The sequence below is a fragment of the Micromys minutus genome, assembly GCF_963924665.1.
Source record: "Micromys minutus genome assembly, chromosome: 14".
Classification (NCBI taxonomy): Eukaryota; Metazoa; Chordata; class Mammalia; order Rodentia; family Muridae; genus Micromys; species Micromys minutus.
The window spans coordinates 44,782,038-44,807,217 of NC_137983.1; the positions used below are offsets into that span (position 1 = coordinate 44,782,038).

Here is a 25,180-nt window from a genome sequence, read left to right on the forward strand (position 1 = left end):
ATACTGATAATGTCACCCAATCTATCAATAAGTTCTTACAAGTGTAAGCGCAGATGCACTGAACAACTGAACCAAAGCTTGAAAGGATAGGCGGCTGGATGCTTAAACATTCCATCTTCATGTGGATAGAAAACTAAACAAACAATCAACAAGGAAATCAAAGAGTAGACATTGTAAACAAGGAACCCTAAAAGCCAGGCACAAAAGCCCATACTTTTTAAGCCCAGTGTCAGTAGACACATCCTTAAGAGTACATGGACCGGTTTGGGGGATAGATGATATATTTAGCTATAGACCATGTCCTAATGACTTTAAAAGGATTCAAGAAAGCCAGATGTGTATGTTTACTAAGCACAATGGAAGAAAATTGGAAATCGGTAAGCGAAGGAAACTGCAGAAACTCACAAGTATGCCTAAACTAAAGCACACAGCATTAAGTAGACGAAAACATGAAGTCCGAAGTGGGATAACAAAACGTGATGATAAAGTCGAAAACGACAATACATGAACCTCGGAGCAGCAAGGCAGCATTGAATGAAAAGTGGAGCTGAAAACCCGGAGACTGAAATGTGCAAGACCCTAAAATCAAAAACCTGAGAGTTCATGTTGAGAAATCAGAACGGGAAGAAAAAAGACTCAGCCCAAAAGGAAAGGAGACGTCACAAATATTCATACATGAGAAAGGAGCCTCAGGAAGGACCATGCACAAATGGAGGTTCAGAAAGGTGAGTGCAGGTCCACAGCCCGACACAAACAGAAAGAAAGCAAAGCCGGAAGCATCAGCCAAGACACATCATCAGAACAGACATATAACCAGCCCACATAATGGACTAGTAAGTTTGTAATGAAATTCCCGTTTCCATATGACTTCACTGGTGAATGCCACTGATTAAAGAATTGTTATCAATTTTTTATGAACCCTTCCTCCTACGAGCAGAAGAGGGAAGCTGCCTTGCTCACACAAGACTGAGTTATGTGAGGCAAAGGCGCCTCTAGCAGAGGCTGGTCTCTTCTTTTAAAGTCACAATTGTTATTCTCACTATTTGTTTTTTACTGTATTCAGTTATTTCAAATAAGACCAGTTAACTCTTAGTCAGAAAATGTGCTTTCAATATAGTCCATAACTGCACTCGGCATCTTTGGCTACAGCAAAAGTAAAATCGCAAAGCCATGGCTTCCCTCTGATGCAGAGACTGGCTTCTAACTATGTATGTAACTTATTATCCCCAAGCCCTGTACCGACCTCAGGAGTTTCCCCCCGCCCCTTCTTTAGGGTGGTGCTTCCCACAGTTTAGGTCTTATGCTGAGAAAGACTCCCTTGTACACAGTATTATCAAAGAATACGCTCAGTGAAGCTTACATATGTGAGCACCATCAAGTGTGCCCTTTACACCTAGCGGGGCTCGGTATTGCTCAGACTCACCAAGCACTCTCATTAGCTCGATACTAAATCGGAACAGAGAACCAACATGACACAGAAAAAATATTTCTTATAAATGTAGAAACAAAAGCTTTAGCGAAAGAAACACCAGCGGAGGAGACACGCAAAAGATACACATGGCGATTAGCTCACAGCGATATCAAGAATAGACATTTGGTTTAACATACATAAGTTAATTAATATAATTGCTATAAAAATAAGCAAGAAAAAGCACAGGATTGCCTAAGTGGGCAAAGGAAAGGGATGTGAAAAGCCTCTAAAGCCTTTCATGCTCTAAGATTCAACAAACTACAAAGAGATAAAAGCTGCACGGTTAATATTAATATGTGCAACAGAGAGATTTCCCCCTAAGGCCCAGAATGAAAGCATGACTTCTTGGCACAAGTTCTCTTCAACATAGCACTGAAGGTTCTAGCCAAGGTCAATTCAAAGAAAATGAAGAAAATGTTATATTGGTGAAATTCTCTTTCTGCACATAGCACATCCTGGTATTTTGCTACATATAAGAATCCCGTGTAATTCCCCCTCCTCTCCTCTTCTCTCTGCTTCCCCTCCCCTCTCCCTCACTCCCCCATCTCCCTGCAAATCAATGAATTCCACAGTGTTTCAAGATATCTTTATATAAAACTCAATTATATTTCTATTCCTTCGTAATGAAAACTTCGGACTAAGTTTGGGGGAAAAATCATTTTAACTTTCTCAAAAGACATGTTAGGAATACGTTCACCAAAACAAGTAGAAGGCTTGCGTACTAATCACTGTAAGGCATAAATGGAAGATAATCCAACAGGACAGGATGGTCCAGTGGGTAAAGTTGCTTTCCATGTATGCCTGGTGGTCCAGGTTCCATCCCTGGGATCACAGCAATATGGAACGAGAGAAGGAACTTCACCATTATTGTAGATCGATGAACTGGAGCTGATGCTTCAGAAGCCATGCTGTAGGCCTATGCATAATTTATTCCTAGTAAAAATGGCAAAAGCATTCTATAAAGAAGTAGTTCGTCTAACGAGTGGACTGTGGCCTTAAAGGCACTGGGGGCAGAGTTTAAGGCCAAGTGGGAAGCCACCATACTGTTCATTAATCACAGCAGCCAGGAAATGGACCAGGCCTTGATACCCATCCTTAGAGGAGTAGAGAATGAAAACAGGGCACTTGTGCGTGAGAACATTTAATTCTGCTGTAAGAAATAGGAAGTTTGCAGGAAAATGTATAAAACTGAGAAGCATTATGTTACAGAAGTGATTCATACTCAAAGACAAGCATCGCATGTTCTCATTCTCAGATCTGAGTCTATAAGACTAAATTTATTGAGTGAAAATATCTTTATTATACCTTTATTTGTGAATACTATTTTTTTCAGTTGACTGGCTTATTTATTTATTTATTTATTACCTTTTTAATATTTTATATAGACTCACTTGCTTCTGGAATTTTTTAAAACAATAAAACACTGGCTTCAATTTATATTGTTTCTGTTCTCTGTAAACGTTCAGTCTTTCCTTTTCTATGGCTGCTTTCAAAATACTCTATGGCCTTCTTAGCAGTCAGATGGAGCTGTGTGAGATGATATGCATGTGTGTAAATATGTACTCGTGTGTGCATACATATGTGTGCATTTGTGTGCATGCCTGTGTGTGCATGTGACTGCTTGTGCATGCACACATATACACCCATTCATACGTATGTGCATGTGTGCATTCCCATGCATGTGTTTGCTTTTCTCGGTGCTCTTGAGTCTCTCAAACATATGTCTTTCTTTCTTTTACTTATGGAGATCTTTTGATATTGTGATCCCATACTGGGCATTTTTTAAAAGCAAATCTATAAGTTTCATGACTTTTTTTTCTTTCTCAACTCAGCTCATGTTATAAACTCTTCAATAATTTTTAATTTTTATTTTCACATCCAAAATTTTCCTGTGGTTCTTTTTGTTTCAGTGTGTGTGTGTGTGTGTGTGTGTGTGTGTGTGTGTGTGTGTGTGTGTGCATATATGTTTTGGAACAAGAACGAGGTGAGCAGGAACAATAAAAACCACAGAGCCACATTAAGAAAAGCTGAGAGTGGGTGTGCAGTTTGCTCGGAGGGAAACGCACTGGCAGCCTGAAATCTCCACAGAGGTATTACAGTTGAGCAAGGAGGCATGCTAAACTCTGTAGGGGATCTCTGTGGAGAAGTCTTAAGCTCCAGGCAGTCAGCAGGAAGAAGCTGTGGCTACTTCCTGCAAACACTGTCAATATCAGTGTTCAGACCGGGATCATTGACACGCCTGTGCCCACCATACACACTCATGATTTCATCTGCTGTCTGTCTGCTTGTCTGTCTGTGTGTATTTGTCTGTCTGTCCATGTCTGTTTATCTGTGTGTTTCTGTGTCTGTGTGTATGTCTGTTCATCTCTGTGAGTGTGTTTGTCTAGATCTGTATGTTTGCTCTGTGTATATGCCTGTTTGTGTATATGTGTCTCTTTGTGTCTTTTTTGTGTTTATGTGTCTGTCTGTCTCTCTGTCTCTGTCTGTTGCTCTCTCTCTCTCTCTCTCTCTCTCTCTCTCTCTCTCTCTCTCTCTCTCTCTCTCTGTGTGTGTGTGTGTGTGTGTGTGTGTGTTCTGAGAACTGAACTCTGGGCTGAACAAGGACTCCCAGCTCTCCTGGTGGATTCTCTACTTCCTAATTCAGAAGGACATTTTATATTATATTCTCAAGTCTGAACAAAATAGCTACTTTCCTGGACCAGCTCAGCATTTGTCTATTTTTCTCCTGAGTCCTAATCACAGTTTCAATTTTCCTCATTGTCATGTTTGTTAATTTAGAATTATATCTGGGTAGAGTGAAGAAAATGTTGTGTAAACTGTACTCTATCTGTTCTGCTAGAATATTTCTTTTAAAGCAGGCAATGGACTTAGATGAGTTCAAGCCCCAGTGTCTCTGTCCTGTGATGAGGGTGGAGGGTCATGTGAAAGAGACAGGAGCTGACGCTTCTCAGTACAATGAAGCTCAGCTGGGTTTCTTGAGGATGACCTTTTGGACATGTCATTCGATGTCAGGGTCAAGCACAAGCAGAGGACATATAATAAATTTGGGCGTTCCCCTCTAAATTCTGAGTTTTTCCTGTCACAAGTTTTCCTTTCAGGCATCTTTACACCAATCATTTCTCTTGGAGTTTCTTTTTATCTTTTTTTTTCATTTATTAAATAGCAATTCGGCTTTTATCTTAACGAATGCACTGCCTGCGGCAACCTGCACCTCTCCGTTGCATCAGAGTCTCAGAGAGGCTGCTGGGTGTCGATGAATTAACCCTGAGAGGAAGCATCCAAGTCATTAGACTCTCAATTTAGCTTCCCAGTTGTTCATTTCCCTGAAGCTCTGCCTGGTTTGGAATTACTCTTCACTGCCCTCAAGTAGGTAATCTTTCAGTTTTTCCAGAGTCTGTAGTACAGGGGTTCATTTGGTAGGAGTTATTCCACTATTAGCAGCCACGGTCCCCATGATTGGCCTACAGTGACCGTGAGCTCCACTCACATGGTGACCACACTCAGAGAAAAATGAGTGACAGGAATAATCTGTGACCAATATTTGTATGTGGATACATGTGTATGTACAATGGAATGCAGAGGCAGTTGACTACCAGCCTTACTGGAGTATGTTTACACCGGAGGCCTAAAGACAGATGAGTTAAAGAATGTGTGCCTAGCACTAATGGGCAGGATTATAATGAAAAAGAGACACCTCAGGAGTGGGAAAGTCTCTGTGTGCTGACCCGTGAGGATTGAAGGGAAATTTAGGGCATGAAGAAAGTATAGTATCGCTTGCATGCTAACTTTTTTGAGGCTACATATTGAGATACAGTTTGTGCAGAGTCAAGACAAATCATAGTGAGAGGTTATTACATGGTCACACGCATGGGTTGTCCCTGGACTGGTAGAAACCATAAAGAGAAGTCAAATAAAAATTTTTGTATGGGTCAAAGATTGGGTCACTTTTAAAAATGAAGCCTGAGAAGTCAAACTTCTATTTTGGAAGAACAGTGGCCAAGCCTGTGAGGTCATAGCAAACTATCTAGACCAAAGGGAAACTGCTAGGAGGTGACTCAGCTGATCAAATCCTATATTTTCATTATAAACAATAAGCCAAGGCCCAGAGCGGAAAACCATCGTCTCTGACTGCTACTGCTTGGTCAGAGATAGGACTGAAACCCTGGGCCAGGCCACTGAGTGTACTCCCTTGAACTTCATTCATTCGCCCAGGATTTTGTGAAACCAGAGCTTCCAGGAGGAGGGAGATGCCTTTCTTCCTGTAGAACTGCATAAGAAATCAAGATTCTTATTTACAAAACACAAGTGCTCACCCGTTCATTCCAACTCATTTAGCAGCGTGCCAGCTGGTGTCTGTGAAAAGCTGTGCTATCACCTCACTGGCCCATTAGCTATTTCAGTAAATGCATCGTTATTTGTCATAGTTTATAAAAATAGACTCCAAATCTGTGTTATGGCAAATCTCTGTTCATCGTTGAGGTCTACAGGTTCACCCAAAAATGTAGGTATCATAACTGTCTTCCAAACAAAGATCTGGTGAGGCAAATATTATTCCTATTGCCTCAACACTAGCAATTTTCATGTTTCTAGAGAAAAATATAGTTATGCTGATGTAAATTTTTACATTACATCTGGGTTTGCAAGACTCCATGGAGAAGGTTTTCCATTTCGTATACATACAAGTCATGGTAGTTCTGAAATATTTAAATCACATTAACATGTACACTAGCTGCTTAGAAGTTGGCTGAGCTCAAGGATCATGCATGGAACACTAGCACATCTTCAGTGTTCATAGGGTCAACAACACAATAGCACCTAAAATGTGTTGAATGAATAATGAACACTATTTTTTCAGGAGATTCATAACAAAGAAAACACGGTGTTGTATTCCTCGGTGTTTAGGGCAGCACTATTAGTCCAAGACACACAGCCACATGAGGGTTTTAGGCGAAATTCTATCATCATACTTCTCTCTCAACTAAGTAGCCACTACTTTGAGAGGGACAATTCATAAAATCATAATTACCAGTAAAAATATATTTGACAAAAAGGATGTAAATCATGAAATGATCAATTGACTACATATTTCATTCTCTCTCTCTCTCTCTCTCTCTCTGCCTCCCTCCCTCCCTCCCTCCCTCCCTCCCTCCCTGCCGACCCCTGCCCCTCTCCTCTCCTCTCCTCTCCTTTCCTCCTGTCTCTGTTCTTTGACATGAGCAAACATACTGGAAAGCTTTGGGTGCCATCTTCAAGGATGTGAATTTTAAGAGCACTTATCATATAATTTTCCTTTTCACAGAAACCACAATGTTGTAGACTTATTGGGAGAGGAAATGTCTTCTTTACAACCTAGGGCAATGGCATCTTTATGTTCTGGGATTTGCTGTGGTGTCTATTACATGGTAAATACTCATTAAATACTAAGAAAAATATAATGAGCATCTCAATAGGTGTGCTGTACTTTGAGCAAATCTGTTTATTTACTTATCCACTTATTTATTCCATTGTCATACAACACGTCCTGATCACAGTTTTCCTGCTTCCATTACTCCCAGTTCTCTATCACTCTGAGAAAATCTTTTTCCTGTTTCTTACACCACAATCAGTGTTAGTAAATCTCATCTTTGTGCCCTTTGCAGAAAACTTAACATAAAAGATACTTAAGATTATTTTTCTACATAAACCTACAGTTATAATTTTATACACAAACAGAATAGCTTCCCATTGGTTCAAGGATACATTTCTCTCTTAGTTTTAATGTCTCTGTACCTTTTATTTTGTCACAAAGCATGCCACTAACAGCCATAATGACTTAAGAGCCAAGCATGACAGATATATCCTCCCATAACCTTAGAAAAATATTGTATCAAGTTTCCGTAAAGTATCATCCTAGCTCTTAACCTTAAAACAAACAATGGGGACGTCCAGGCGGTACCAGTGAACATCTTGGAGCTCTGAGTAAGAAAAAAAAGAGGACTGTTTAGCAGCTGCAAATCACATTTACAGTTGTCCCCCATGTGGCCTCAGTTGGCCCTTAAAGGAAGTCACATGAGTGTGGACACATTTGGGGTAATTTTTGCTGCTCTTTGCTTTTTCTTGGTCAACATCTCACAAAAATAAGATGTTCTCCAGATCAGTTCAGGGCTGCTTATGATGCAACATCTGTATCTAAAATAGGGAATCTAGTAGTTTCCTGTTCCTGTTTAATTAGTTTGTGGAGAGCACATGCATGGTAGCAGATGTGCCAAAATGAAGCCATTTTAAAATTCATGCACATCTTTTTCTGGGAGTTAAGTCAATGAAGATGAAGAGTTAACCACATGTTCTCAGACAGCAATACATTTATTAGCATCATTAGGAAAAATAATGGGCAAAACCTGCCCCAGATGAGAAACGCTTTGGCCCACAGGGTGTAAATAGGCCACCGTGACTGTTCATCAAGCACATTTCTTGTTGGATTTGAGGCTTAACAGAAATCTAAGTTACTACTCACAGTCCTCATTAAATCTATTTTTCCTGTTAGAGTTCCCAAGGCCTAGAGTTTCCTTGTTCAGGTCTCAGAAAATCCAATTGTCTGGCAGATTTTTATGAAGCTGGTGTGAGACCCACAAAGTACACACGAAGCAACACATCTTTCTCCTTCTGCACCACCTCAGTACACCTGCAGACTTTCAGTGGAGTTACAGACCCATTCGATCTGGGTCTTCTGGCCTTTGGAATCTGAACAGGAGTAGGACCCCAACCAAACAAACTCGCTGCTGGCAGTCTTAACGTATAGATGATACTGGTCAGCAGGTGACTTAGGACAAACAGCTTGTCATGGTTCGCCACTGTCTTCCCATCCTGATTTCATCTACACCGCCAACCCATCTTTATTCCTAGTGATGCTCTACTCTCCCCAACTCCCTGCCCCTTCACTGCAGCTCATCTCTGCTCTAAATAACCTTGCCGCCAACTTCCCTGGTCCTGATGCTCATCTTAAGTTGGACGTAATTATCTTCTCTTTTTTAGATTCCAAAACCATTGTGATTAAAGGGCCTTTAAAGTCTTTTTTTTCCTTTTTATCTTGTGTTTTAATTCAATAATAATGTCGTTTTCTCTTCTTCTTTTGTCTGCACTTTAAATCTTTTCAGATTAAAGAGTGAGTCATAAACAATTTAGCATTCCCTTATAACTTTTGGCACAATTTTTTCCCCCATAATAGAGACTGAGTAAGTTTGAACAAACAAATGAATGAATGCATACATGAATGAATGAATAAAGGAAATGATCTCTTATACGTCACTTTTCCTTTCTCATTCTCACCAACAATTATGACAGGATATGAGACATTTAAATAGCTTAATTGTCTAACCCAGAAGGTGGGCTCTGAAGATCAGATGAAACCTACATGCAGCAGCTAAGGTGTCAAAACACATTAAAAATAATAATGTAAAAATAACCAGGTGTAATCTAAGCTAAGTATTTGCTTCAGCGCTTCTGCTATTCAATTTAGAATTGTGTTCTATAATTACCGTCTCTGCCTAAAGGTCCCATTACCTGCTGATGCTTAACTAGTTAAACTACGTACTGCTCGCACAGATCGAAAACATTAGTGCAAGGGAGAAGCCAGTGTGCTTGTTATAATTGATTAAACATAGTAAGAATGCGCCTTTGTTGACACAGTAATCTTTGTCAAGTATGTGGTGCCGGAAACTTTAACTTATCCACTCTAGAGCCATGGTTCTGACTGTATGGGGGGGGGATGGAGGACAGAGAGGGTGAGCACAGGGGAGGACAATCGTGTAGGACTTCCATCAACAATCTATGGGTCTACACACTATGGATGATTCAAAGAGGAAGTGGCCTTCACTGTTGCAATTATGAGTCTGGGTTAAATGGAGTCCTATTGTTAGTCCCAAGAGCCACGAGAGCAGCAAGGAGGCAGGGCAGCTTAAGGCTGTAGGACAGTGGTTCTCGACCTGACCCTTTTGGGGATCGAACGACCATTTTGTAGGGTACATCTAAGACCACTGGAAAACACAATATTTATATTACCATCCATAACAGAGACAAAACTCCCAGTTATGAGGAAGTAACCTTACTTTATAGTAGAGGCCACCACAACATGAAGAATGCATGCATTAAGATATCACAGCATTAGGAAAGTAGAGAACCACCCCTAGGGCTAGGACAGTAGCTCAGAGGCAGACTGCTTGCCTCTGACTTGTTTCTCATGAGTGAGACCCTGGGTTCTCTCCTCAGTCCTGGAAAACTATGAACATTGATCATGAGTCAACTTGTCTACCTACTCCTCTTCAGTTTCCACGCGTGTTAGTAGTTTCCCGTTACTATTAGAAACATGAGTTAATCCACTTACAAAAGGAAAGGTTCTTGGATATGTTAGCTCATGTCCCAATGGACCATTGCTAAGGACCTGTGTAGCAGCATGCTGTGACTGAGGAAAATGGTGTCGTAGCTAGAAAGCAAAAGAAAGGCTATAAGTACCAGGTCCAATTGTCCAATAAAGAAAACTATCCCCAACAGCAATAGCAAATGGCAGCTCACCACTGTTATAGCTTCAGCATGTTTCTGCCCTCAGTTTTAAAAAGGGGGGACCTCCATTGAAGATATATCTCAGTTACCTAGTGACCTGACAGACTTCACCACTCAAAGAATTCTGCCACTTTCCAATAGTGTCATGTTAGGAGCCATCTTCAACACATGGGTACCTTTGAGGGAAATTTTAGATATAAGAGCATTCAAGGTTCTTCTAATTTGTTCTCTCTTCTGTTGACCCCAGCCACCCCTAAACTGACTTCATTTGCCATTTTTTTCTTACTGGAAATCCCAACAAGGCTAAAGATCTTCTAACATATATCTTTGCCTGTAATTTCTCTCCCTTCTAACTAGCCTTGGGCTGCTTTCTATATCGAGCCATTGAAAAGACACAGATAATCAACATGTGACTGCCTGTTGATTATTAGCTTTGAGATGGGGCTTCATTATCTGTAGGTATAAGTAGGTGTGTCCCCTGTCACTGTTATCTGAGTCTTCTTTGCTCTCCACCCTGCTCCTGACACTGTCATACATAACTGTAAGTCTCAGCCATTCCACAAAGCCCACATCAGACTTCTACAGAGCTAGTCCTCCACTGCAGCCATCCACACACATGCTGTTTCCTAACCTGAGCACATCTCAGCCATTCTTCCAAGCTTGACTGGTGCCACTGTATCTCAAAGCCTCATACTTTTTTTTTTTTTTTTGTAATTCTATTCCCATTACCACTCTTGTCTCACTCTTTTTAAAAGTAATTTGGCTCTTTAACTAACTCAGTCAGAGGAGAGTTTTTGGACCAGTCACCAGGATCCCCTGCTCTGAGATGAAAGCTATAAGTATCAGGTCCAATTCTCCTATAAAGTCAACTGTTCCCGACAGCAATGGCACATGGCTGCTCACTACTGCTACAGCTTCAGCATGTTTCTGCCCTCGGTTTTTTGGGAGTTCTGATCTCAGATCCAGAGCCACTAGCCTCAGCCAGCACTAATAAAGAAATTCCAGCCGGTTGCTGTTACCTTCCAATACCAAATGAATCTCAAGGTCTTTGCTTTAGTCTTGTCAATCACAGATAAGTGCTGGATCTCTAAGGGTAATGTTGGCTCACCTACAAATCTGCTACTTGGCAACATAGCCTTGAACAAAAGAAGCAGGGGAGGGTTGTATTCGTGGGGGCGGTAAGAGCAGAGCTACTGAAGGACAGAATGAACAAGCAGTCAAGGACAGAGAAGAGTACATCCTTTAAGTAGAAGGGAGATGCCGTGCTTGGATTTATATGCAATGTCACGTAAACACCTACCACGCCCATGGAGAAAGTAGAGACCCTTTATCATGACCTGTGGCAACATACTGAATGTGGCCACTTGTGTCCCCAAGCTTACTTCCTAACTGTCATCAGCTTTGCACACAATCAGTACTGGAACAGGCCCCATTCTTTCTCCATGCATGACTCGATGACCTGGCTCTCTGTTTGAGACAAGGCATTAGCTCACATACTGCTGTCTCCCTGACCTTTCAGATGGAGCTCAAGAGCTTCAGAAATGCTGCAGGGCTATCACTAACCTGTTGTAGGAAAGCCACCTCCCATCTTATTGCCATTCTTTCCTGTCCCTTTAGCACTTAGCCTGTCACTTGGTGAGTCAGAAATCTTCTCTGGTCATGGAGTATCTTCAGCATCTTGTGTCTGGCTTGTGGTAAAAGATGAGAAAATATCAGGAGGGTGAGTGGGGGGAATGAATGAATGGATGAGTAAAACAGAGATGAAACAAAGAAGTAACATACAATATAACCCTGCTCATAAAAATATCATCTCTAGTTACCTAATCAGATATTCTGTTCCCATCAATCAGGTGGAGGGAGACAGGTGAATGCTAACCACACTGCCAACTCCAACTAAGCAGCCACTGAAGCACAGGAATGCCTTTTGCAGAAGTCAGCGGTCCAGCTGCTCTGATTTATGGTGTTGGGTGTTAAGTGGGCTGATGCTTTCTGCTAGAGATTCTTCAAATGTCTGGAGAGACTTAAGGAAAAAAATACAGACTTGTAACTGACTGACTGCCAGTCATAAGAGGAGACCACCTCTTCTTCTTCCTTCCTTTCCTCACATTTAAATGCCATTGTATCCTAAGTATATATATATATATATAATATTAATAATAATTATATTATTATATATATAATTATTATTAATATAATAATATGTATATTATATATTAATATATATACTTATATATATTAATAAGTATATTAATATATATACTTATATATATATTAACAATGATGTCTATTTGAGTGCCATGATCAAGAACCAATTTCCATTACCCCTAAGTCCCTTCTTGCTGCTATATTGTAGTGACCACTGGCTTCCCAATCCCAGAGAGTAACTTGCAACTACTAATCTATTTCCCAGGGTAAAATGAGTTGTTTCTATCCTTCAGCCCATCCTAGTTACAGGACAGTCACCCAGAGCCCATCTCTACTACAGTATCAGGAGAACAGGGCAAAATAACTCTCAAATCCATCTATGGTAAATATGGAAGATGATAAATGTCTCTTGGGTTTAGTTTTAAGGCATGGAGATTTGAGATAATGTTACCTGGTCTTGCTGTCCTGAACATTATTTTATGCCCCCCCCCCAACCAGGCATCCTTTATCTCCTTGGTCTTGGAGATCTATTGTCCAGATGTCTGAGCACAGATACTTTTGGAAACAAAAGACATTGAAGCAGCAAGGTCTAGATGAGCTAAGCAACCAACCTCCTGGGATGCTGACAAAGGCCAAGCCAAGATGAAGCAGAGCCAAGTCCCAATACTACCCCACAGCAGAAATAATTGAGAATGTGAAAATCTCTCATTCCCACGTTTCACTTCCTTTGAGGTAGATCTGTTTCCTCTCTTCTAACTCACACCCTAGTTTTATGATATAACGTACTGTATACATTGCTGCCTCCCCTTGAGATCAATCCCCATTACAGTCAACTCTGGCAGTAGAAGGAGCTGGAATGTAGCATCCCATCAGAACAGTCCCTCTCAAGCCCATGCCTCTATGAAAGGGAATATAACTTCTTTGTGTTTCTACTTTTACCCTTGTTCACAGAGTCATGAACACCATATGAAAACTTACTTACTAAAAGTACTCCATACATTTTGTCAAGAATCCATTTTTAGGAGTTAACTGTGCTTATTCTATAATTGAAGTCTAAGCAGGTTTTAAAATCCATTTAAAAATATCTAAGTTGTTCGACCTCAACTTTCTAAACCAATGAGTAAATTGTTCATGGTTCTAGTATAGCACCTGCAATAGGAGGTGCTGAGTCAGAGATGGGTGCACCTGCAATAGGAGGTGCTGAGTCACAGAGATGGGTGCACCTGCAATAGGAGGTGCTGAGTCACACAGATGGGTGCACCTGCAATAAGAGGTGCTGAGTCACAGAGATGGGTGCACCTGCAATAGAAGGTGCTGAGTCACACAGATGAGTGCACCTGCAATAGGAGGTGCTGAGTCAGAGATGGGTGCACCTGCAATAGGAAGTGCTGAGTCACAGAGATGGGTGCACCTGCAATAGGAGGTGCTGAGTCACACAGATGGGTGCACCTGCAATAGGAGGTGCTGAGTCAGGGAGATGGGTGCACCTGCAATAGGAAGTGCTGAGTCAGGGAGATGGGTGCACCTGCAATAGGAGGTGCTGAGTCAGAGATGGGTGCACCTGCAATAGGAGGTGCTGAGTCACAGAGATGGGTGCACCTGCAATAGGAGGTGCTGAGTCAGAGATGGGTGCACCTGCAATAGGAGGTGCTGAGTCACAGAGATGGGTGCACCTGCAATAGGAGGTGCTGAGTCAGAGATGGGTGCACCTGCAATAGGAGGTGCTGAGTCAGAGATAGGTGCACCTGCAATAGGAGGTGCTGAGTCAGAGATGGGTGCACCTGCAATAGGAGGTGCTGAGTCAGGGAGATGGGAACACTTGTGGTATGGGAGCCTAGACCTATGCCTCTAGTAACAGGCCAGAGGAGAACAAGCTGTTTGAAGAGTCTTGCTCTGTAGAAAGAAAGGGCATGTATAATTCAATGACATTTAATGTGTCTTACAGGGCTATTCATCTTTCGATTCTTGGAAGCATTATTAAATTTTCAAATGCACTCGAAAGCTGTGTCTTCAGACAAAATTACAGCAGAAGAATCTAAAGTCCTCTAAAACAACAAATAAACTTCAGCTTTGTCTCATTCTGAAGTTTTTAAAGGAATTATTAAGGTGCATAAAATGAATATTCTATACACAAGTAGTCATAGTTTTAGGATTTACATTGCCACTATTTCTAAATAAGAAAGTGCCTTCTCTAGATGTTTTATGCCAGCACAAAGAGATTAAACCATAAAGAAAAACTCTACAGTACCCTGTAACTGTTAAGTTTCATAATTCGGTGCTCTGATAGCTGTTTTTAGGGTAGACTTCATGTTCAGGAAAAGAGATAGACTTTCCTTGTCAACTGTAATTCAGATGTGGAGAAGCAATCATCTCTTTTCTTGGGACAAATAATACAAGTGGATACTTGACTGTATACGCTAATTAATATTTAAACCAATCTTACTTCTAATGCCTTGTTAGTCTGTAGAATTTTTTCCTTTGAAATTTTACCTGTTAAATGAGGCTGTAAAAGCCAGAATGATGTAGTTGTACAGTTTCCAGTGACAACGTACAATGAACACCCAAAGCAGCATGACATGCACCTTATTCAAATTATTAATTCATATGAAAATCACATAAAGATTATGTGTAAGTCACAGGAATTAAGATCAATGTATAAAAGTCTCCAAATGCTACCAGCAAACACATTAAATGAAGTTATTACACCTGTACTTTGTAATAGGTTAAACAACACCACACAGTCAACACGGGTTGAACAAATGATGCATAAAAGGTTCTCCCCGACTCTAAACCATCATTGGCAGACCTGAAAGTCTCAAGAACAGAGAAAGTATTCACGGGTCACATGGTTCTATGCTTTTAATAATTTAATTCCCCCACACTGATCTGCACATAATTTAATCTCACTCAACAGTCCAGATAGCTCTCTGCCTACACACTGACAAGCTGATTTTGAAATTCATACAGAATGCAAAGGCATTAGAGCTGCCACACTAGCTTCAAGCTGGAGACCATGAAGTCCCTGCCTTCAAGACTGTCCCAAAGCTAAACAACCAGCATGGACGGCCGTGAGAATCTCTGGAAACCACGTGTCCAGAAATAAACACAATACAAACAATTGATTTTCCTCTTTAAAAAGACAGTTTATTTAGGCCCAAGTGTTTTGCTAGCACCATGTGTATGCAACACTTTCAGAGGCCTGGCGAGAGATGTGGAATACTTGGAACTGGAGCTACAGAGGTTATGAGCTAACATGTAGATGCTAGAACCAAACCAAGGCCCTCTGCAAGGGCAGCAAGCGCTCTTAACTGCTGAGCCATCTCTCCAGCTCCGCAAACAATAGATTTTCCACAAAATAATTCAAGACAATTCAGGAATGATAACTAAATATTTAACCAAGTTTTTTTGTAATTGTTGCACAATGAATGCAAATGAAATAAATTTAACCCTCCTACCTCAAACTGTACAAAAAAGTTAATTTGAGATATACTATAATATGATACATCATAATGAAAACTATAAGCTTGTAGAAAAAAATCAAGAGTGTCTTTGGTCACAGGTGTAAACAATGATTATGCATTATGTTCATGTGTGTGGTGTATGTGGGGGTCAGAATACTGGGGCTGACCGGGAACATCCAGATATTTCTCAGGATATAAAAAAGTCCCATATGATCATGGGAATATGAATTATTCAAGTACTTGCATTGTCAGAACTCATAAAAGCATAACACTTTAGTATCTGCAAATTTAAGTGTACATTAAAATACACATCGTTTTTTAAATTTAGAAGAATCATTGTGAATGTATTGTGAAAATTATTCAATCAGGGACCTTATAGAAATGAGGCCTGCAGAATCGTGGGCCAGCTCTTTTTGGTTTATTTTTGGTTTAGTTTGACATTTTCTTGTTACCCATTCAGCAATTATTGAGCAACTATTACTTCTTCCAGTAAGCTAGAGGCTTTGGGCTTGCACATCAATAAGAACTAACAAAAAGCCAGATTTTTAGTTGCTGACAATCTATATGAATAATGATAAGAAATATTTTTTAGAAGGAAAGGAAGGAAGGAAGGAAGGAAGGGAGAAGGAAGGAAGAAAGGAAGGAAGGGAGAAGAAAGGAAGGGAGAAGGAAGGAAGGAATGCCATGATAACCATGGCATATAAAATCATGAGGAACCTGCTGTGAGAAAGAAAAAGGCAATACTATCAGTATCCTCCTTCTTCCTGGAGCACTGTGTGTGTGTGTGTGTGTGTGTGTGTGTGTGTGTGTGTGTGTGTGTGTGTGTGTGTGTAGCCCTCTTTATCCTACCACTTCCTCTTTAGACCAAGGTGATCTCAAACTCACAAAGATCCACTTGCCTCTTCTTCCCAAGTGCTGGGATTAGAGGCATGTTCCACCACCACCTGGGGCCACATTTTAAAGTTAGGACATGCCTGTACTTCCCATGAATTTTTGTCTTATTAATCAATCATGATTTAGTGTTATGTCAAAAACAGTATGCACATGTGCATCTTTTAAAGACTGACAGTTCCCCAAGGTCGCCTTATTCCTCCATGGTCTGAAGTATAGAACATCTGCATAAATATATCAAAGCATCAGCTGGCGTGACCAGAAAACGTGGATCCAAGGACAGTGTTCGATATGCTAGTGAGTCACAGTCAGATAGCAGTACCAAGTCAAAGGGCATCCTTCTGTCTTCCATACCAAAAACAAGCCACTCTAGTGCAAGAGAATCCAATGCCTAAGTCATTAAGATGTAGTTTCACATAAAAGATGCAGGGCAGATAATTCAGACTAGACAAGAAGAATGTGCTATAGGAATAATTCTTCATGTCATGGTATCTGCCATAGACAATAAATACATGCTCATTTTTCTCCTCCAGTTCCCTACTATGAAAGAGCCAGAGAGCCAACTTGTTAACTGTCACTAAGAGCAGTTTTGTGGAGTGGCCATCAGCTATAGGGAGACTTCTCTGTTTACAAGGCAAAGGTGTTAACATCAGAAATTCCAACAAAACAAACCAGTTCCATTGACTTAAAACCTTCTACAATGTGAACATAGCTGACAGACTGCACATTAAGAACTGGTAAAGTTTTTCTGTAAAGAGAAACTTCACAAGAAATTAAGCAAAGTGCTTGCATGTTTGTTCTTAGTCACTGTTCAAACATTAAGGAAAATTCAGCCTCAACTGCAGCTTTGCCCTTGCATCCTGGGCCCTGAAACTGGAATCCACACAGCAGAATGTGAATTTCCCAGAGGGTGCATAGAGCCCCGTTCTTTGCTTATGTGTCCTGCCTCTTGGCACACAAATGATTTTAATCAGATAGCTTCTTGTTTGCTCATACATCTGGCTCCAACTCAAGTCCTTTTCCTCAGCAAAGCCTTTCTCAATGAACTTAGCTCATATCCCATCATGACCTTTGACCCCACTTCTGTGACTAAGAGTTCATTTACTGCCAGAAGCATCCCTCTTCAGGGTCCAGTACTAGACTGGGGCACTAAAAGCATTAGCTCTTCTTGCAGAACCCAGCTGAATCCAGGTTGCCTTCTCAAATACTGGTTGTAAATTTGCTACTTTATAGCCCACAAGTGTTATTATTGCTGGTCTCCTGTCCAGCTTGCAAAATCACATCTGAAACACAATGTATCAGGCTGAGATACATGGGATCAGAGGGCTTTACAAGGCATCTTTTTCTGAGAAAAAAAAAATAGCAACATAATATATGTATAAAATTTTATTCTGTTTCTATATCACCAATATCAGGCTGGTAAATAATGTTTATGTGATATCAAGAAATGCTTGAATGATCATTGAGGATAAAATGTATCACTGAGTTCCATAAATTGGTTGTGGCCACTAAGGAATCCACAGAAGTCTGTGCTAATCTACAGCATCCAAGCTCCTGCTACAGCTTCAGTGACAACTAATCTGTATGAATGCCAAATGCTTTCCAGCAGCCTAGAGACCTGGGGGCAGGAGGCAAGAAATGGCTGTAGTGGACCACAAGGCGCACTGCTGCTTTATTTGGCTGGATGTAGACTAGCAAGCAAGATTATATAAGGCACCATTGTTGACCTCAGCTTCTTTTCTGCTTATCTACAGATCACTAGAGAAAGGGTTCAGTGTAAGCAGAGAGAAAAATAAGATGGTTCATGGGTCCACATCTTTGATCTGAAAGGGAGTCAGTACAAATATGGAAGTAAATACTTTGAAACTGAGATGGTCTTAAAAGCCAAGCTAAAGCTAGCTACAGCTCATTTCCTTTTCTATCCATTCATTTGAGAGATTCCCATCTGATATGTGGTATAAAACGTGGTATAATGTGGCAGGAGGGGTGCCTTAGCCAGCAATACCATGATGCCAGCCATATGACGGTCTAGTAAAAATGAAGTTTATTTGGGGAGGCATGGAGGGTGTGAGAAGGGAGTAGAAGCAGAGAAAAAGAAGGGACAGAGAGAGAAGGAAAGAGAAAGAAAGAAGGGGAGGGGTTAGAAAAGGGAGAGGGACAAAGGGCAGAGACAGGGGTCCCAGAGAGAGTGAGAAAGAAAAGAGAGAGCCAGAGAGAGGCCAAACAGTCCTTTTATATTAAGCCAGGGTCCTATCAGGTTGTTGCAAGGTAACTGTTGGGCGGGGCCTAGAAGAAATGCTAACATGCTAAAACAATCATTATTCTGCTCTGGGAAAATGTGAGGCATTTGCAGAGAGCCTGGTTTGGGACAAATAATTAAGTGACTTCTCTCACCTCTGAGTTCCCCCAGATCCAGCGATGTTCCAAGCTGCTCTAGCAAGGCGACCCGAGCTGCGTTCTTTTTGTGTTTCTTGCCGTCGTAATGCTGCTGGGCCATCAGAGGATTATTAAACCAGGCTGCACAAAGACCGCAGTATCTGTCTGAGTCTCTTCTCTGATAGGGAGATGTGACCACGGGGGCCGTGTCCACTCGAGGGGCCTTAAGTGAACTCAGTGGTGCTGCTGGAAGAGAAAGCAGCAATATGTCAGGACACACTTCCCTTCAGTCCTGAGGAATCAGCAGCCCAGGCTCAGAATGTCTAGGACTTTGTCAAGACCGCGAAATTACCTTTGCCAACATTCATTTTTTATTGGCCAGAAACAAGAGTCTCTAAAGTGTTAAAATCAAAGATTGTATAAAATAGTTTTAAATTAAAGTCTTAAAACATCATTTGTCAATCACCTTGAAGTACAACCAGGAATGAAAGACTCAGAATGGCTCAACTGGTAATACAGTGGAAAGAGCCAATAACCAGTCGTTGGTTAACTAACTTGCACACCACAAACTAAAGTAGCCATGCTAAATATGTAATCTTTTTATTGGTATAGGTTATTTCAGACCAAACCTTCTAACACTGACTTTGAAAGCACAATTTCTCTTCCAGAAAGACCAGGCGAGACACTTTCCTGAGCAGATGTTGCTTTATCTAAGCTGAAAGGGCTCATATCACTATTTTGAGATTGTACTCCCAGCTATTAATTTAACACATCCCATTGTGAACTTGCAGTTATTTCTAGCCTAGGGAAAGAATAGAATTGAACTTGAAGGAGTTTACTAATGGAAAGTAAAAATAACTTCTGTATGCTTTCAACATACAAAATGTCTCTCTCCTTTCAGTGAGCGTGCCTGGAGTTACTGTCCTATTTCTCAGAAGACTGACTTCAAAGACAGCAAGGGGAGTGGTATAAAGGTGACAGGTGGAATTATGCATGGTACATGACCAAATAAATACTTAAAATCCAAGGCCAACAAGCACACCCTCTCTCAAGAACCCTGTTCATGCTTAGCAAACACAGGGGCTAAAGATCTGCTACCTCTTTGTTTTATAGAGGATTGCACTGAATCCTAGGAAGAAAATGTTTCAACCCAAACTATTTTGGAGGAAGAAACTTTTATTTAGTCTCAATGGCTCATTAGTCATAAGCAATTTAATGGCATCTTCCACGTGTCCCTAATCTCCATGACAAGGATTTTGTAGTTGACAAAATCATGACAATTAGGGGATTCTTCCAAGAGAAAGCAACAGCTTGGGACATCAAAGACAAGTTAAAGAACTAATTAATCAATTCCTCAAGCTTCCAAAGCTTTATGGGGGTTCTTTAATGTCTGAGGTAAACAACTGATACACAAATGCATACTTGCTATGTGACAGCTTCATCTGAGCCCCGTGGACTGTGACAGGGTCTCAGCCAGTCTCCATCCTGAGTGTTCATCATCGTTGTAGCTAAGATTAAACTAAATGGGCCTAAGTGTGGAGGGACTCTGAGACATTTAACGTTTTTTAAAAGCCTCCCTGCTGAATTTGGTCAGCTAGAACCGAAAAGAAATGAAGCTCAAATGTGGGCCATATGTCTCAGCTGCCATCTGAAATCATTCTGCCAGGACTTAGCAACACTAATGAAAGCCACAAATATGCAGCCCACCTTTCTAAGGAAAGATATCCGTCTCCTATCTCAAAGAAGTTTCACCTTGCTTCTAAAGCTTCCTACATCCTCATCGGTATCTGAAGATACACAGCTACAATGGAAAACACATCAAAGGTTCACAGTCTGAATGAACACAGACTCCTGAAGCAGGGTTGTTTGTCTTTACACCGGATGCTAAGAGGAATTTATCGGTCATTTTTGTTACTTGATACCTGATATTCTACATCCGAGCAGAAATGTCACACAAGAATCTATCCGATAAGCGTTCTGGCAAACAGGAAAGCCGTTTGCTCTTCTGTTTCTGTTGTAGCTTTGCTCTCCCCGATTCCACTTTCTTAGCGCATAACCCTGAAAGTTCATTTTCCAACCATCTTCCATCTCAAGCCATTTCCCAATCCTGTCAGGCCTGTGAAGCAAAGGCAGCAGCTTGGAAACAGCCTTGAATCAGAGTTTGATCCTGATTGGGGCTTCAGCTCCACTGAGCCATGTGAGCTTCCTGATCCCTGACATCTTTGCTTGCCATGAAGTTACACCACAGGATCACCATCTCTTCCTACGCTGGCACATTCATGGTTACTGGCTCACTAGGTAAGAATGAGCAGGCTGTAGACATGCTTACTTATTTATGTTTTTGACTCCATGACAAATACAGAAATTGTATAGGAGGAGCACAGACTCTCATTTTAATAAAATCTGTATGTGCCTGGATGGTCACAACTCTAGGGCAAGTATACTCTCCTCACCAAATAAATACAAAGAAGAATAATGATTGTCTTTGATTGAAAAGCACATTTTCGGCAACATATAATTTTACTTTCCGTTTATTTTTTTTTTATAATTATAAAATATATTTCATGTATTCTACTTGTAAGAAAATATCCAATACTGGTCTCACCTACCCTTCTCAAATTTAAACCCAGGAGAGTTAACCACTCAAAATCAGTGTCTGTATTGTTTTGATTTGTTTTTCACATTAGAGTCATTTACAGCTCTATTTCAAACTGTACATCCAACCAAACACAGAGAACATGTAGGGATAAGAATCAAGTCCAAGGGTATTCTCACATAGCCCTGCTAACTTTGGTTTCCAATGTTCATCCAATGGTAAGAACCACAGCCTAAGTAATACCATATTTTCCTTTAAAATTACCATAAAATAGCAGTGATAGAAGCTCATGCCTTTAACCCCAGCACTCCAAAGACAGAGGCAGGAAGACCTTAACCCTAACTCCACCCCTAACCCTGAGTTATGGGTGTACTTCCCTCAGCTCAATTTGAGGCCAGCCTGATCTATGGAGTGAGTTCCAGAACAGCCAGGGCTACACCAAAAAACCCTGTTTCAAAAAAAAAAAACAAAAACAAACAAACAAAGCAAAAACTAACCAAACAAACAAAAAAAAAAAAAAAAACAAAACAAAAACCAACCAACCAACCAAACAAACAAACAAAAAAAACTATAAATAAAGCTCTCTTAGATCTTCATGCAAAAGACAGCCCCACAACACTTGCAACAGCAGCAGACCTGCTTCTTCTATAAGTAGTAGGAAAATCGTCACATTTATTTTAGCATCTTATAAAAACATAGCTCTCAGAAAGAGCTAATATTAAATATTAATACTACTGAAGTTAAGTAGCAATTTTAATTGTTTTCTCAACAAGACCTTTCTAGAGTTAAGGAATTGTGGCTATGACCTGCCATCAGCTGACTCTTAGCATTGGGCATGTGGCTCCTAGCTGCATCCTTCCTGTGGCTACAGTGTCCTATAGGATGCTCCTCTGTTCATCTCCTGAAAGAAGCCCTGACAACCTGAGAAAGAGACCATTCTCCTTCCTCTCAACTGACAACTGTTCCCTAACTATACCACTCACTTGGAAATTCTTAAAACCACTTGTAATCTTAGTCATATAAATGTGTGTTTGTATGGAAATGAGGTGTGTGTAAGGGGAATGAGATGACAAACCTTCACAGATACATTTGTTCTCATTGCCTTCTCTAGTATGTAGCCACAATCCCCAGATACAATTCAAAAACTTTTTTAAAGAACTAAGAACAATCATGGCTCATTTAGTACAATCACTTGACCAGAAGTCATAAAATAGTATTTATCAGCGAAATACCAGTTAATGTAAAACATACTGCAATGGAGAATTATTAATTAACTCTTTCCCTAGGTTCATACACTCATGGCTTGTGGTGCATGTATCAGTATATGTATTGGTTATATTTTATTGCCAACTTGATACAATCTAGAGAGGAGAGACCCCACTGAGAAAGTGCCTTCATAAGGTTGGCCTGGAAAATGTCTGTAGGCAATTTTCTAAATTGTTAATTGATATTGGAGTGCCCAGTCCACTAAGGGTAGTGCTAATCCCTAGGTAGGTATACTTGGGTTGTGTCAAAGCTAGCTGAGCTAGCTATGGAGAGGAAGGCAGTGAGCAGTACTCCTTGGTTTCTGCTTCAAGCTCCTGTCTTGAACTTTCTCAGTGAAGAATCTGTGAGTTGAAAATCCCCCTCCCAAGCTGCTTTCAGCCATGGTGTTTACCAACACAACCGAAAGCAAACTAGTACAGTACATATATAGAATCCTGAATTTTCTCATTTTCAAGACGTTTTTAGCCTAAATGCTTTGAATGAAAAGTCATGGATCTGTAGCCAGTGAACAATGACCCACACAGACCACAGTTTGTCTAGGAACTAGACACTCAGACTTGACTTAGAAGAGTCATATCCAAAGCCTTAGACAAATTTCATATCCTTGACCATAGCTGTCAGAGAATAGCACCCCAACAGAGAGTTACTAGGTGAGTTGTCTTGAACAGTAACCTAGAATCATAGTGTACCTATGACCCCTGTCTGTGTTTTCTGACAAAACCACCAGCTGATATGAGGATAAAAATGTTTTTAGTGTCTGCACTGCTGTCAAAATTCTGCTTTAGCCCACAATAAGAAACTCTGCTTGCAATCCTACTCTGCATAAGAGGTGACCAGCTAGTAGAGTATAACACATGTCTTTCACTGAATGAAGGAACAACTAACCAATTAGTAAATAAATGGTCAGCATTATAGGCAAGTACATGTAGATGGAAGCAAAATTTTCTTTTTTCTTCAAAATTATGCTATAAGGGGCTTGAGAAACTTGGGTCATGGTAGCCAGTGTACATACAAGCAAGGAGTAGCCGAGCTGTTGGAGAAATTTACACCTAAGCAGGGAGTGTGGCAAGCAAATGGTCAATGTATGGATTTACACCCTAGGCTTCCCTTTTAGAGATACTACATTAGGCAAATTGAAAGCTACTATTTTCTAATCGCCATCATTTGTAGGGTGGCCTATTTAGTTTTCAAAGACTATACATTGTGCACACTGTTCTAGAAACTTCACTTTCAAGTAGGAAGTCCTATCTATCCTGGAGTCCAGACTGCTTCTCTGGCTTCTGTTATGGTACTGTGATTGTCATTTCTGCTGATGGATTAAGTTGGTTGGATTAAGAAATGACTCAGACATTAGGAAAAGCATGCGAGTGTATCTTTCGATGGCATCTCCAGAGACCTGGATCCTGGAGTCTCTGGAATGGTGAATCAATTCATCTCTTGATAGATGCATCTGTTGGGGAGGTAGTAAAAGGGAGCAGATGGACCCAGTTGGAGGATTTTGGTGCCTGAAGCATGTTTTGTGGAAGCTATATGCCAGCACGGTGCCTTGTATTTCCCCTTCTGCCTCTTGCCTTCCAGAAACAGGAGTCTTCAGCACACCTTACCCATCCCCCACTTACAATGATGCTCTGCCCCAAAGCATGGAGGACAAGCAGACAGGAATGGACCCTCTGAAACTATGTGCTAAACAATTCCTCTTCTTAAGTCAGTTTGTCAAAAAGTGATTGAAAAGGTACCAATGATCATAAAATGGCTGATACTAGGAAGTTTTCCAGATATAGAACTTTTGAAACTGAAACAGAAAAACCTGCTGGGCCTATCCCTACCATCTGAGGAAAGAGCTGCATTAATGTCACACTAGGAAAAGAAAAATCTGTGAGAAGTTTAGGGGCACATGTTTCAATGAAGCCAACAGAATGTACTACCAGATCTTCAAGGGGGCATCACAAGCTGGCAGTCAATGAAGAGTTCTCTTCAATACCACACTGATGGCTACATATCTTCCCCCCCCCCCCATCATGTCCTCTGCACATCTGCCAAGTCCTCTTTCTGTCTTACTTTTCTCCCTGCTAATCTTACTCATTTTCTCAGCCTTCTTCCCTCTTAGCAACTCTCTCTCCCTCCCTCCCTTCCTCCCTCCCTCCTTTTCTCCCTCCCTCTCTCCCTCCCTCCTTTCCTCCCTCCCTCCCTCCACCATCACCCCTTCTTAACACCTCCCACATCCTCTCTCAATTCCCATCTCCTTTAACCTTCCTATCTGTGTTTGTCCCTCTCATTCTCTCTCTCTGAGTCTCCATCATTAATACTACCACCCCCACCACCATGTTCTTCTTTTCATAGTCTCACTAATTCTCAATAGTCTCTAAATACTGACATAAGAAAGTACAGGCTGCTCTGACATGGAGCCCATGCCTTGGAGACACAGCCAGGGACCTGCTT

The 25,180-nt window shown here is 40.9% G+C and overlaps 1 protein-coding gene across 1 annotated transcript in view; it reads right to left on the reverse strand.

The window, feature by feature from the left end:
* ZMAT4 (zinc finger matrin-type 4) overlaps positions 1-25,180 on the reverse strand; it is a gene marked incomplete at both ends in the record, with an annotated part of 264,719 nt that overhangs the window by 66,530 nt on the left and 173,009 nt on the right. Inside the window, one exon of the mRNA XM_080929128.1 lies at positions 18,898-19,125. Coding sequence (XP_080785254.1) covers positions 18,898-19,125 — 228 coding nt within the window. The remainder of the gene's footprint in view (positions 1-18,897; positions 19,126-25,180) is intronic.